We start from the raw sequence: 15,621 nt of genomic DNA, 5'->3' as shown, positions 1-15,621 counted from the left end.
TATTATGTGTTACTAAGCTTAGGTAATCTTTGAAATGTCACAATTCTAACATCTTTGTAAACAAGTAATAAAGGGTAACTTAAAAATTTGTTTACTCTACTTTAATGATTTACTTGACCTGTGCTTTTGTCTCTCAAGTTATCTTTTGGATGGTGCAATTTAATTTTAACCTTTTACACAGTGTGGCTTAATTATGGTTTAATTATAGTATTCACTGAACTTGTTCTGTACTGAAACAGGAAAAACCAAAGGAATCATGAGTCTTCAGAGGACAATAAATTAAGAACTGAATGTACAAACTAATGAATTACATAACTGGTTCACTTAATTAAGCATTGGTTAATTATTTGTGAATTGCCCCTCATTTAATCTTCATTACTACTGCCGGTACCTAAACCACGTGTCCGTGATTGCTGTACTACATGTTTTGCGATTAAGTACGTACGTTACTTGTTAACTGCATACAGTATTGTTTGCATTGAGGCTGCATGAGTTACCATTTAATGTAAAAAGTTCTTTCCATACTAAACCAATGTGTACATTTACCACTGCCATTAAACTTTTGTGCATGTTTCCCTCTACTATACTTTTCTTCTGAAATTCATGAGGATTGCTACTTTATAATTTCTTTTTAAGGAAGCATGACATATTCCAGGGTTTTCTTGGAGTTGAATTACTGCTTAACACTTACTGTATTAAGTTTTTCCCTATCACATATAGTACATACTACACATACTACGACAACAGTGTTATGAATGCACAAGCACTAACATCTATACTGTACTGCATTTTCTAATATTTTGTGTAAGCCAATGTCCATAATTTAAGTTTTCTTATAATACTGAAAGTAATTTGTAGTCACAGTGAACACAAGTGCATCTACTGAATGGCTTTTGAAAAGATTCTGACAAAGAAATAATCACTCTTTCGTATGGAGTTGAAGTATCTATCATTGTAAAACAAATCACTTTTGAGTATATTTTGTATGTAGTACTTACATATCACTTCAAAGATACACCCACAAACACAGATCTAAGGGGCAAAAGAAATGCTAGTGCCTTATTGATGCAAGTGAAATTACATAAATTTCAAATGTCCTGTGGTAAAATCATGTGCTCCACAGTCAACTCTTTTTCTGTACAATTTTACTTACCTAAGGGCATTAAGGAGATTTTCAGAGCTAGAGGCAGGCTGCTCCTTTAAAACTTTAACACATCCCTTCACCTGTGGAAAGACCAATTATATCTAAATAAAATCAAAATAAAATTCACTAAAACATTAGTATTTCCAAAGTTAGTATTATTTCATACTAGTACAGTATACGTATGTGTGAAATTTAATATCGGTATTGCAAAAACAACTTTTTAAAACTGAATACAAGAATGCATACATCAACATTGGAAGCCTTGACAAAAGCACCAACAGGATGCACATGATCATAGAGAATGATGAGCGCAACCATGACCCGAAGAATGAAAAGTTGTGTTTCTTCACGACGGAACCTTGCAATCAAATCTCTGAGGAACAGAATAAATGGAATAAGTGTTCAACAGTCTGATTTTACAACTAATTTCTGAAAAGAAATTTTTAATACAGCAAGGAAGAGAAGTGCATTTAAGATGATTAATGAACCATTGTGACATACATAAATATGTCAAATGACTACAGTGGTATCAATCCAATTTTGGTCAGTTAAGCTTTTTCTGGAATCTGTATATCTTACAGGCTCTATACCAGGAGGTAAGTTTAATGCATAGTACTACTTTTGAATTGCAGTGCCTTATTTTCCATGTTCTCATTAGGATTAGATACTGCATGTAATACTGTATTTTAACCATAGGTTGTGTCTTATAGTTCACTGTTAATGAAAGATTTGGCTCCCACCAATATAGACACTTATATCACAAGAATAAAATGCCTAATTGTTAAAAACTATTATTATTTTGATACAATTCTAAATAACTATCTTAATGAACATAACTATCTTTCATCCTTCTGTGTATATGAAGAATGTAGAGTATGGATGTAATGTTAAAGGCAAGTTTCCAGAGATCTTTTTTTCAAGACTTCACAGTACAGTTAGAGGAAATCAAGAAACCAGATTTTTTACATAAAAAATATCTATGAGTGTGTTTCCGAGTATTTAACCGAACATTTTTAGACTTGCTGTGAACCAGACCAGGGTCAGCCTCTCTTAGCATTGGCCCCGACATATGCCAAGTATGCAAAATTATATATCTTGGATTGAGCTTCAGGAAGGTACATGACTTGCAGTTAATTACCATATTTCTCACCAAGGATACCTAGTGAGTACCTGATCCTTTTCTAAACCAAACTCAAGACCGTCCACTAGATTCTACTAGCTAAAAATAAAGCTTATTTCTGTCTTGCTGCCTGAATAAATATTAACACAGTGGAGTTACATTATAAAGAAAACCTGAAGCAAAACTATATTCCAAATTCATGTTACAAATGACATGCAAATATCTGTGGTTAACAATGCATTCCTATCTTAATTTAGTATCAAAACTGAATTAAGATACTTTTCTATATAGTGAAATGCACTTTTTTAAAACAGATGGTTTTTAAATTCTTTAAAATTAATTATCTGTATTCAATTGATTGAGAATTTTAAATGATTAATTAGCTGTGTGAAAGTTTTACACCAAATTTTATCAACTCTCTAAACCTTATCCATAACTGAATGATAATTATTACTTACGGATTTTCTAACATTCTTTGGCAGACTTTAGCCATGGTGCCAAGCGTCTCTGTTGTATTTTCTAGGGGTATTTCTTTGTGCTGTAACAGAAAAGATTTTCATTGAAGAATATATTCACACTCTTACAGACCAATTATCAGCATAAATATTGGAAAACCACACTAACCCTGTACCATCACTCTCTGAGAAACTGACCTATTAAAATTTTCTTGCATAGTACGACACCTACGTTGGAGTGATAAGAGTACTCAATAACCATTAAAATACGAGTGGCATTTTAATGCATTGAATTAAGCAATTTTTTCCTTCTACCTCAATTTGTCAATCATAGATAGGAATATGCACTTTTTTCTTAATTGTTTGATAATTCAATAAAAAGATGGATTTACAATCCTCCTCAGCTAAGTAAAGCATCCAATTCATATTATATTCCTTGCATGCAACACCTGTCATTCAGTTGTTAATCAATGATTGAGCAGCTCCCTAATGGTCAAATCATTCTAAATGCTAAAGGAATTAACATTAAATTTCATTTTGGTGATTATCCTGTAATTAAACTATCTCATCAAGTCATGACAATGAACCTCTGGCATAAGATGTGAAAACTATTTAGATCTTGAGGATGATCTAAAGAGTATCTATATTTAGAACTTGAGAATCTAAAGAGTATCTATGTAGATCTTGAATAGGATCTAATGAGTAACTATTCAAATCTTCAGGAGGGCCATTACCATTCTGACTTATGCTACTCAGAAATCCACCAAGCAAAAACTGAAACCATTCCAGGACCAACCTCGGCAACAAACGTGGACGTCGCCTTGCTCAGTACTTTGAGCATGGGCGTGGAATTTGCGTAGAAGAGACTCATTTTGTTGGCAAGCTGGTGGTCGATGTTGACGTTCTCCTCCCAGCCGTCAGACCCATTCATTTCCATCCTGGATCTCGTGACGGTACGACGATAGTAACTGAAGTCATTCTGAATAGCCGGGGTCGTCATCTGTTGAAAAAAAAGTTACTGCTTTACATTCCTTTGGTCTAAAAATGATGAGTTGTTGCTTCTTCTCATTTTTTTCAGTTTATAAATAAAAATTATCGTTTTTACTGTTATTTTTGCTTAAGAAAGGCTGCCGAAAGCTACATTAATTTCCACCAGAAGCGGATCAAGGATTCAAGAGAAAGGGATGAACCAAATACGGTTTCGCAAGGCTTTATCAAATAAATGCTCATCCACTCTCGCTATCCTTTGTTAACAAACAAACTAAAACTGACAAGGCGAAAGAATAAGCTCCTCCCAACAAGAGTGGCGGAGATATAAGAAAGGCATTGAAAAATAAATTGAAAATCTATCTCCACAGACGGCCATAAAAGAAAAAGGCCTCACCTTGAGCTCATCAAATTTCAAGGTGAACTCCAATATCTCGGCAAACTGTTTGACGAGGGCCTGCTGGGTTTCTAAGTGCTGGGTGGGCGTTAGCTCTGGACCACATAATTCTGCCAAGATTCTCGGCACTATGGCCTCTGAAAATGAAAAAAATATATTAACATCCATCAAAATAATACTGATATTACTGTTCAACATAATAACCTTGATTTAATATTCATCCCAAAATCCTTAATTTATCATTCACTTTATACAAACTACAATAATGTCAAATTAAATGTCACTGAATTTCAACATTATCTTTTAAGGCAACCACATAAGAGTTACATACTAAAATGCGATTTTAAATGCTGCCGTAATTCAACATTATTCTTTATTATGACTGTTTGCCGTAAAAGGGCTAAATATTTAACTATCCCTCACCTATTTCATTTTAATCCAGATTATCTTAAAACGTATGACCAGATAACATATTTCAACACCATCTTTACAGGATAATCTCCATCAAAATACTATACAAAATGAAAGTTTTTGTATAAAATTAAATACACCAATTAAAACGTCATACTAGATATCACTACATTCGAAAATTACGAATTCCAAGGCAATCCCCAGTAAACAACAATGGAAACGGAAAAGGGGTGCACGCCCCCAATCATCGATTCCTGCCTTACCTATATCGTTGGAGAAGAGATAGAACTGTTTGAGTTTCTGAACGAGAGGTAGGACGGTCTCGCGGGCTCGCCTCTGGTGCTCGTCGCCGGAATCACTAATAGCCTGGCGTCGTTCGTGGACAGGGAGAGAGAGAAAAATAGGGGAAATAAGAATGGCCCTCTCTGATTCGGATGGAGTCAAAGTGACAACCTCATTTGCTACTGAAAACTTACCTGACGGAGGGAAACCCGTAGGGCCCATTTCTCGGTATGAACAGGATGCGATGGGAATTGAAACGTTCAGCGAGGAAAAGTGTATGCGCGTGGGCGTGTGTTGTGTAACATGTTTGTGATGTTAGGCATTTGTTTTTACCAGATAATTTACACGAATGTATTTCCCGTCATTACTAAATATAGCGTTAGTTCTAATTATCTTCCTAAATCTTAATTAGGAAGTAAACAAATTACGATTAGTTCTAACAAAGTTCAGAGGGGTGTAAGATATATATATATATATATATATATATATATATATATATATATATATATATATACATATATATATACATATATATATACATATATATATACATATATATATATATATATATATATATATACATATATATATACATATATATATATATATAACATATAATATACATATATATATACATATATATATATATATATATATATATATATATATATATATATATATATATATATATATATATATATAATATAAAAGGAAAACAACTGTCACCTACTTGAAACATTGTAACAACAGCAATCTCGTAAAAACATTATTATGCAGCCGAGACTTGTATATCTAGTTTAACAATGTCACTTATTTCTTGCTTTTACTCAAACCTCCAGACGTTTTTTGCTCCCAATATAGTCGTTTTTTTTTCTTTTTTTCTTTATCTTGCCATTTATTCGTTTTATCCCTATTATCGTAAGGCTTGTTACCACGACCTGTAGTAGTCGTTTATCCCTGATATCGTAAGGCTTTTTGGTCACACCTTAAGTAGTTTTCCCAGGAATTGTAGTCGTTTTTGCACCTGAAAAGGTTTTATTTCCTCCCCTGACTTTAGTAGTTTTTTTTAACCCTAAGCACGTAATTTTTTTTTTATCCTGAACTTTAATCGTTTTTATCCGGACAACATATTTTTTCAAACCCTTATTCGCTTTTGTCATGATAACGTGGTTTTTTCCCGACCTTTATTCGCGTTGTACTAATAATATTTTTTCCTGACCTTTACGTAGTCGTTTGGTCTTTTCCTACATTTTGTCGTTTCCACCACGATAACCCAAGTTTTCTTTTCAGGCCTTTAGTCGTGTTTGCCCTGATGTCATGTATTTAGTATCTCGATTAAACGTCCCCTTTGGTCAAATGATACATCCCTTTACATGAACACCCACCGTTCATTTTACCCAGATCTGACGGATCTTTTTACCAAGTATGGCGTTCCTTTTACCCTGATTCTCTGTCCTTTTACCCTAGCCTATCGTCCTTTTGACTCTGATCCAACGCCTTTACGGCCTTAATCTCGAACCCATTTCCCTTGATCTACGCGCACGATTTTCCACTGACCTCGAGTCCTTTCAACCCCAGTTCAAGAAATAAATTGTCCTATGATTGAAACAAAGTTCTATAAATATTCGTTAACTCGATCCTTTGATCTCCCTCTCCCTCCTATAAAAGAAAGAATAATGCAAGAAAGAGAGAGAGAGAGAGAGAGAGAGAGAGAGAGAGAGAGAGAGAGAGAGAGAGAGAGAGAGAGAGAGAGAAATCTTATCCTACTCTTAGTCTTTGGCATATAAATAAATTCGTGGTAACAAGAAGATTGCCATTATTACGATAAACAGTACACTAAAGCTAGCTTTGTGCTAAATATTACACTTTACTGAAATTTAACTACGGTCTCAAAAGTCGCTGGGTTAACAAAAGTGTATGGAGAGAGAGAGAGAGAGAGAGAGAGAGAGAGAGAGAGAGAGAGAGAGAGAGAGAGAGAAACTAATCCCATCCAACCTTCAGTCCCTAGCATGTGAAAATTATATGATGAAGTCTTCAATTATGGCAATAAATAACACACAACAGGCAGCTTTGGGCTAAATATTACTCAAGTTCAACCATTTCACAAAAGTCATTGCGTTAATAAAAGTGTGCGAGACTGAGGCCGCTGCTTTTAACCACCGACCGCTATGCAAGGGGACATTTAACACATGATATGCGTAATTCAAGATTATATATTGACAAAATCATCTTCCCATATATAACCTCTTTTAGTTTTCTGTAAAAGAAAACTGTTGTGCCGGCTTTGTCTGTCCGTCCGCAGTTCTTCTGTCCGCCCTTACATCTTAAAAACTACAGAGGTTAGGGGGCTGCAATTTAGAATATGCTGATCATCAACCCTCCAATCATCAAACATGCCTAATTGCAGTCCTCTAACCTAAGTAGTTTTTATCTTATTTTAGGTTAAAGATAGCCATAATGGTGCGCTTGGCAACGATATAGGACAGGCCACCACCGGACCGTGGTTAAATTTTCATGGGCCGGGGCTCATACAACATTATACCGAGACCACCAAAAGATAGATCTATTTCCGGTGGTCTTGATTATACGCTGTAGCGGTTGTACTGAAAACGGTTCTTCGGCGCGCTTTTTACTTGTTTCATTTCGATGTTCAATCCTCGATTTTAAGTCAATACTTCTTAAAATAAAAGTAATCACAACTTCGGGATATTTCAAAATCAAGAAACAAACGGAATGGAAAAAAAAGACTAAGAAAAGAAAACACGAAAATTGAGAGCAAAATTCTACAGCACTAGGATCCACAATGATGATAAAAATACGATAATGTAAAGCCTGGATAAAATTGCATCAGTGCAAATGTAAAATTTCTCTAACTGGATTTAAATCATGAAGTTATGTTAAAATATAAAGCGCAATGTTTTCCAATTTAACGCTTTTATTAGTTCTATAGTAAACAATTCAATATACATTTTCTGATAAACTCAAACCTAGCATGGCTTGGGCATGTGGGAAGATGAAAGGTACAGTGGGTTAGAGAGGCAGTAAATGGAGAAGTAGCATTAACACAAAAATCCTGAAAAAAAAACTAAAAAAAGCCTGCCTCGTAGGGAGGTAGTGCCGTCAGTGCACCTCATGCGGTGAACGGTGGGCATTATTTAAGCTTCTTTGTAGCGTGCCTTCGGCCCCTAGCTGTAAAACCTTTCGTCCTTGTTACCTCCATTCATATTCTCTTTCTTCCATCCTACTTCCCACCCTCTCTTAACACTTGATTCATAGTGCAACTGAAGGGTTTTCCTCCTGATACAACTTTCAAACCTTTTCCTGTCAATTTCTGTGTCAGCGCCGAATGACCTCAAAAGGTCCCAGCGCTTGGCCTTTGGCCTAAATTCTATATTCAATTCAGTTCATGAAGACCAGAGATGAATTCTGCCAAAGTGCTCAAGCTGAAACAACGAATTCAGTCAAAGTGAACAAGATAGAATTGACTGGAAAGAGCTCGGTACACATGTAACTGAAAAAAAGTTGATGACATCGAGGAGAACGCTCCCAAAGGGATAAAATTTTTTTAGATGAAATATACGATCCTCGTCCTGATGCTAACATACGAGAGAGAGAGAGAGAGAGAGAGAGAGAGAGAGAGAGAGAGGGGTGGTCTCGGATGTACTCCAAAAGAATTCCCGTTACATAATTAAACAATTTCAAAATCAAAAGATTTTACTCCTGTAATAGAGAAATATGGATGAACAATTCTATGGGACGCAAAAGCTCCAGGTCTCAGCCAATTATTACCTCTTCGAAACTAATCCTATTCATACCTCATGCGCCAGTCCCCATCTAATATTACCATACAAAAGTCTTCGGGAATGAAGACCCCCACATCCCATTTACATGGCATTATTTTCAAAAGGCCCGAGTCGATTAAATAAAAGAATGAGTGAATATGGAAGCACCGCGTCTGCCACAAATCAGATTCTACAACATTTCTGGGTGAAAAGAAACGAAAACGTAAATCGAAGAACGTACATAATGCGGTTGCGTGAACACGTCAGGTAACACCAAAAGAAAGAGTCACTTTTATGCAAAGTTATGCACGACGTACAGAGCTTTTTACTTGAATAAATTCAATATCATGTAAATCTCAATATCTAAAGTCTACTGTTCTTCACTTCTTTCCGGAGGACAGAAAAAAAAATGTTACGAAACAGGACTTTTGGAAGCCCTTAATCGTCCTTAGCAGCTCTTACGAACATCAATGTTAAATTATAGTACCGCAATTGACCAGAGCAGACCACTAATTTGAGAGCATACCCCCGTTATGCATGCAGAGATTGCTTAGGTATTTTAATCGAGAAACTCTCTACACTTCATAATGGACAAGTGGATTTGCCACGACAAACCGCCAAGACCTTAGAGATAATCACCAAATGTTAATCAACTGGAGAAGGTAACCTATGGACTTCTCCCTAAATTATTATTCAAATCAACACACGTGCTATTGAGAATTTTGTTAAAACACAGCGGACACGAAGACACAGGCGCAAGGGTAAATCATCGCTCGCTGCCAGCTTCAATTCCGAAGCAAAAGCTTTAATATACGTGAATTCTCACAGACAACCTCAGTATGAAAACCCCTCACACATACACACGAAACAAAAATGTGCCATGTCCAGGGCCAACCTGTCAACAGTCCCCTCAAAGTGTGATAACAATACAACGACCGTCCTTTTGTTGCTCAACACTCGGCAAAACAGAGCCCTTAATAAACTGCAAGGGAGGAGAAGGGGCAGGGGGAAGCAGGGGTTGGAATATAGATCTAGTTATGTTCCCACGTCTCGTGGGTCCTTAGGCAAGAACGTCATCCTATTACTAGTATTAGAGACGGTTGAAAAAGCGAATTACCTTATCAAAGCTACTTTCCCTCGCTTAACCCCAGTAACAATATTTGGCGTCGGTTGCAGATGCTGCGCGTGCTACGCTGGAGAGAGAGAGAGAGAGAGAGAGAGAGAGAGAGGAGAGAGAGAGCGAGAGATAGAGAGAGAGAGAGAGAGAGAGAGAGAGAGAGAGAGAAACTATAAAACCTAAAGGAACGAGAGGAACAGAGTTTCATGGCAAAGTTTTGGCTTGAAAAACACTGGGCGACAAAAAGATTTTAAAAACTGTACGAAGACTGGGGAGCAGTCCAAGATGGGCTGAACGACCAAATGCTTACAGCTAACTCTCTCAATGGAAAAAAAAAGATATAGAATTTACTTACAAACACAATACATACATAAATTAATAATTATATATATATATATATATCTATATATATATATATATATATATATATATCTATATATGGCGGGGGGGGGGGGGGGGGCCCTCATCAACATTGCCTCAACAAAGGCGAAATCGCTCGGTAAGGATTTCCATGTATTGGCTTATATAATGAAGTTCCTAGGTCATCGGTGGTTTTTTAAGCATTATATAATATATATATATATATTATATATTTATACTATATATATATTATTAATATATATGTATATATTTATACACACATATATACATATATATATACGTGTATATATATTATCATATATATACACACACCCACACATACATATCCCCCAACAGGTGCGATACACAGATGGAGAGATTTAGACATGAAAAAGTTAAAATCTGAACAAGAACATTATGCAACATGAGCAGCGCTCCATCCACGACATGACTCCAAGTACGTACAAGTGAACGTCATAAAAGCCTTAACCCTATCACCTCCATTCAAGTCATTTCCTTGAACTGACGAGCATCCTTCTCTGACACGCTCCGAAATGAGAGAGAGAGAGAGAGAGAGAGAGAGAGAGAGAGAGAGAGAGAGAGAGAGAGAGAGAATGATTAGTCCCGTTAGCGAGAGGATTATAATCTCATTTCCGTTTTCTATCTTCGGTGGTGAGAAGATTAGCTCCCTTCCGTTTTCTATCTTCGGTGGCGAGAAGATTATCTCCCTTCCATTTTCGGTTACATGATGGCATTCATATTCTGACAAACGTTGATCGCACTTAGTTTTTATTAGTCCTCTCCCTTCAGTCAATAACCGAGAACCATAACAGTCGAACGACCACCAAGTAAGCGATTCGTTACATATCACGCAAGTCACAACTGGTTATCAAGGGCCTTCACAGCTTAAACCTCACCGATGATCGAAGTCGAACCCGGTATTTCTTACTAATGAGAGAGAGAGAGAGAGAGAGAGAGAGAGAGGAGAGAGAGAGCCAAACCTCCAGATTTCACATCACTCTCATCACATCTTGACTGTCTCTTATATCGTACCTCGAGGTACAACTTGAGTTCAAAAGGAAGGAGGTTGAAGGAGAAAGTGGAATGAAGTTCGTAGCATGAGCCGAGTGATACACCTGCTGGCAGCTGGTACTTGAGGGCTTCTGTCAACATATGAAAACATCTCAGCGATGATACTGACGATAGCGTGGCCAACAAGGAAAAACAAATACTCTCCTTTTGACGCCATAACTTTCACCTGTTTTCACGATACATTCGTAAAATTTTGAGACTCGGGTCTATAATAATGGTCTAAGATGGCTCCATACTTGCGTCCATTACATCTGACGACCGGATGCTATGTTCTAGCAAAGTAAATCACGAGAAATACTCGAACACATACTCACGTTGTTCCCATTTCACCTTTACGACCTGAGAACATGTCAAGATCGGTGCCACCGCCACCTACACGCGACAAAATGGGGAAAACATTGTGCTTTTCTGAAATGTTGTCAGTTGTTTATTAGGTGGTCAGTTATCCTAAGGATATAAGTGAATTAGTCGATCCTCTTTAGATACAATTAGTGTTTGCCACAAACATTATTGGAACCTTTCCAGTTAACCTAATTCTACGTTGTCTCGAACCAGTAGTAGGATGTGGCTATACTATAGATGCATGAGAAAATGAAGAATGCAAATGGCTTTATTCTTGCGTTGAAAAATTCAGTAACTTAATGGAGCGACTTTCTAAAAGACTTGACACAAAAGATAACCAAAATCGACCTCTGCTTAGCCGCTCTAATCTGACGGCTTTTCCGTTTGCCAGTCTTTTCCGACATAAAAACCTTCCGACACTTAAAAAATGGAATTTGTCTTTCCTAAAATTCCCATTGTTCATCCCTTGTACTTTTCCTTATTCGATAACGAGCAGCATCATTGTTGATACTGTTATCGTGAGACCCGAAAACCAAAAGCAAAATACACTCAAACGAAAGCCATTGGATCAGGTATTTTTTTTTAAAGACATTTACAGCACTCGGGTACAGTTTTTGGAAAAGAACTCCCACACGAGCAGGAAAGGAGTAAATATATCCTGAATAAAAAAAAGGTCCATGTTCCGAGTTCGATGTGTCCGAAACAGGCGTAATAATGTCTGGGATATTAAAGGTTAAAGCATTATCACGGAAAACTCAAGGAGGTTAAAACAATTTTAGGAATTAGTGAATTTGGTAAGAAAAGTATCAGAAGCATCCAGATGATGAGGTTAGAAACGTGTTAAGAAGACCTGGAAGAAGTGTTCATACATTGTACTGACGATATGAACGTTTACAACTTGATAGTAGTTAGTTTAATGAACATTGGCCCAATTGCATTTTTAATGCTTCTTCCTTCCTTAAACAAAAGGAGTTTGATTTGAATTGTATTGCTTCTTAAATAATGTAATATTGTAATGTTACCACGTAAACAATACGACGATCTTAAATTATTATTATTATTAAGAAGAAGAAGAAATCACTTCTAAAGGAACTTTCATCTGTAATTTGTTGGACACAGGAAATGTCAAAGACATACAAAATTAACAAAGATTTCCGCAAAAATTCGTTCTGTGATGGAAATGAGACTAAGTGTTTACTACTACTACTACTAAAATAATAATAATAATAATAATAATAATAATAATAATAATAATAATAATAATAATAATACGACGTGATGAGACCTCCAGCTTACTCGGGACGCGTACAAGATTTTCCCCTCACGCATGAGGTGTAAACATTATATTCCTAACTTAACGTGAAGTGGTCTTCATAATTAATACTCACACTTGGTACTACTATTCATACTAACAACAAGGATACAATAAAAAGGACACAAATTAAGCAAGTTCAAATATTCTCAGTTAAAGTGGAAACACAAAATACTAGAACAGAAACAGTCTAAATTTAGTACACCAAACAAATTAGAATGTGTTAAAATCTACGGTCAAATAGAACCTTGTTTCACCAGCTAAAATTAAAGTAAATACGTTATATTTTATTAGAAATACTTTTTCTGTACTGTTTAACAAGAACATTAATTATTTTTATACACTTTCATTCAAATAAATAAATCATAAATACCCTAACCTAAAATTACTGTATCTTTTTCGGACCTTTTCAGGCTCTACCACAGAACTTCCTACCCGCCCCGCCCCCACCACAAAGTAGTTTGTAGGCTTACTCCCCGTGTAAGCGATAATAATAATAATAATAATAATAATAATAATAATAATAATAATAATAATAATAATAATAAATAGAAGTAAAAAAATCACTCCATAACTATCTCAGTTATTTCAACATCGTATAATTCCCTAAAAGATAAAAAGAAAAAAAAATTGTCGTCGTATTTGTCTGCTCTTGCTAATCCCAAAAGCATAATTTCTGCTTGACACGACAATCAGGCCTGGTGAAATTAGTCATTAATCAGGGCTGGTGAAATTACACGATAACCAGGCCTGGTGAAATTACACGATCATCAGGCCGAGTGAAATTAGTCGATAACCAGGCCTGGTGAAATTACACGATAATCAGGCCTGGTGCAATCCAATTTGATTCTGAATTCTCGTTTGGTAAACAATTCTGGAAAAACTTTTTCGTACGCCCAATGTTTCGATGTACTCCTTTTAGGTAGCAGATTCGTTTATCAAAATGGCGTCGCAGCATCAAAGGTCAATGATGTACCTTGTAAATCCGAAGTCTCGTTTGTTAAATGTTTCTGAAAAATTCGGATACAACCAATGTTTTCATGTACTTCTTTGTGGAAGCAGATTAGTTTACCAAAATGGCGTCGCAGTATCAAAGGTCACCGATGTACGCAGTAGCATATTTTGGGATATCTTCAACCGAGCAATGTACTATTTTTGGTAACATCCAAACCACAGACGAAAATGGTCTAAAAAACCAAGTGGGCGTACAGCCTCCCATCACCTCCCCCCCCCTCTCCCCACTCCTCCGGACAACGAACCCACACAACCTATCCGTGGACAAAGGTTATTGACCGAGAAGAGGTCGTCTTCGGGTTCTTCTGTAACAAAAACGATCTAGAGTAGCAGTTTAATATTCCCCGTAGCACTGTAAGGAGTACGGGAATGTCACATGAATGAGAAAAGTTCTTTCCAAAATCACCATTTCTGCATTAGCATTTACACCGAAAGACGATGCACACCATATAGTGTTATTACGTCAGCGGAGGTCTGGAACCTAAATTGCAAAGTGTGATCGCCGAGCAATGCTTAGAGGCACGAAGTCGCTGCAATTCGTTCAACACTCTCAGTCGAGGGCCTTTTGTAACGTCTTAAAAGTGAGGAAAAATCGATTCTATTTATGAATATTCGTTCGATTTCCAAAGGCAAGATCCCAGGTAAAAGCCATTAGCTTTAAAATATGCTCATTACCTTCGCCCTCGCATGATCCGATACAAAATCAAAATGACACCAGAACTATGGAAACTAAGTCTGGCGAATGTTTAACCACGCACGTGCATTTCGAGGCCATATAAGGAAATGTCGTCCCGCCACGCCAACCAATGAGCGACCGTCGGGTGATAGCCGTCGACCAATGAACAGCCTCGCCACCAACACGCCCAGTGGTTGCCAAACGTTCGGGCTTGCAGTCAGTCAGTAACCAAGCAAGCTCCGTCTCGGTCAAAAATTTCCCCTCACTTCCTTTGCCTGCACTTGACTGGCGTGAAAACGCTCCCAAGAAGATGATGATCCAACAGAATGCAAGATGGCTTTTGTTTTGTGAACAAATCCTCAGTTAATTTCATGATTTCAAAACTCAGGTTCATCCTTGACGGGCTGACATTCCAAGTTTAAGCTAGACCGCACAAGACGAAACAGTTTTGTTAACGGACAAAATACACAAAGAATAATGATAAAGAGGAAAAAAATATGAGGACGAAAATGGGGTTGTTATTTTGAAGACCTGGATCTGGGTCACATACAGCGTTATAATACAGGAAGGCAACAACAACAGCAACAACAGAAGCCACAACAAAACGGGTGTCCAGCGCAATTAAGGACTCGGTTAAACTGCTTCTATTCCTCAATGAAAAGCTAAAGTTAGCGCGTGGCCTCCCTATTAGAAACATCACCTTTAATTCAGGCTCGGCACCTTCTCCCCTCTCCTCATATCATGGCCCCCGGCCCCTCCCCCCATCCTCCCTATCCCTACTTCATAACAGACTTCTACTCCTCCCTTGTGTCCTCTCCCTATTTGAAAAACCTATGGGAGATTCAACAACTTTCAAATCCGATACGAATCTCAGAGAGAGAGAGAGAGAGAGAGAGAGAGGAGAGAGAGAGAGGTATTGAGGATGCTGCAGTTATCTTACAGATACGCAACTTTCATCAGCGAGGGAAAATGTTCTGTTTAAACGAAATCTCACGCAACCATCTATTCACGAAGATGAATATTTCATAAATAAAGGCGTTAAGATGACCAGCTAAATAATTCAACAAAAGTCGTAGGTATATCTGTACAAGAACCTTTCCATTAGCCGAATTAGGTCACGACAATGGAAT

General features: G+C 37.0%; 1 protein-coding gene across 1 annotated transcript in view; it reads right to left on the bottom strand.

The window, feature by feature from the left end:
* The window catches only part of LOC135195622 (CYFIP-related Rac1 interactor B-like), a 263,429-nt gene that overhangs the window by 10,596 nt on the left and 237,212 nt on the right, over positions 1–15,621 (bottom strand). Inside the window, exons 4-9 of the mRNA XM_064221967.1 lie at positions 4,778–4,880; positions 4,104–4,240; positions 3,516–3,719; positions 2,723–2,802; positions 1,391–1,517; positions 1,154–1,224 (exon numbers count right to left, since the gene is read on the bottom strand). Of these exons, the coding sequence (XP_064078037.1) occupies positions 1,154–1,224; positions 1,391–1,517; positions 2,723–2,802; positions 3,516–3,719; positions 4,104–4,240; positions 4,778–4,880 (722 nt within the window). The remainder of the gene's footprint in view (positions 1–1,153; positions 1,225–1,390; positions 1,518–2,722; positions 2,803–3,515; positions 3,720–4,103; positions 4,241–4,777; positions 4,881–15,621) is intronic.

This window comes from Macrobrachium nipponense, chromosome 16 (assembly GCF_015104395.2).
Source record: "Macrobrachium nipponense isolate FS-2020 chromosome 16, ASM1510439v2, whole genome shotgun sequence".
Classification (NCBI taxonomy): Eukaryota; Metazoa; Arthropoda; class Malacostraca; order Decapoda; family Palaemonidae; genus Macrobrachium; species Macrobrachium nipponense.
Note: the sequence above shows the minus strand (reverse complement) of the source record. Positions and strands in the feature narration are given on the sequence as shown.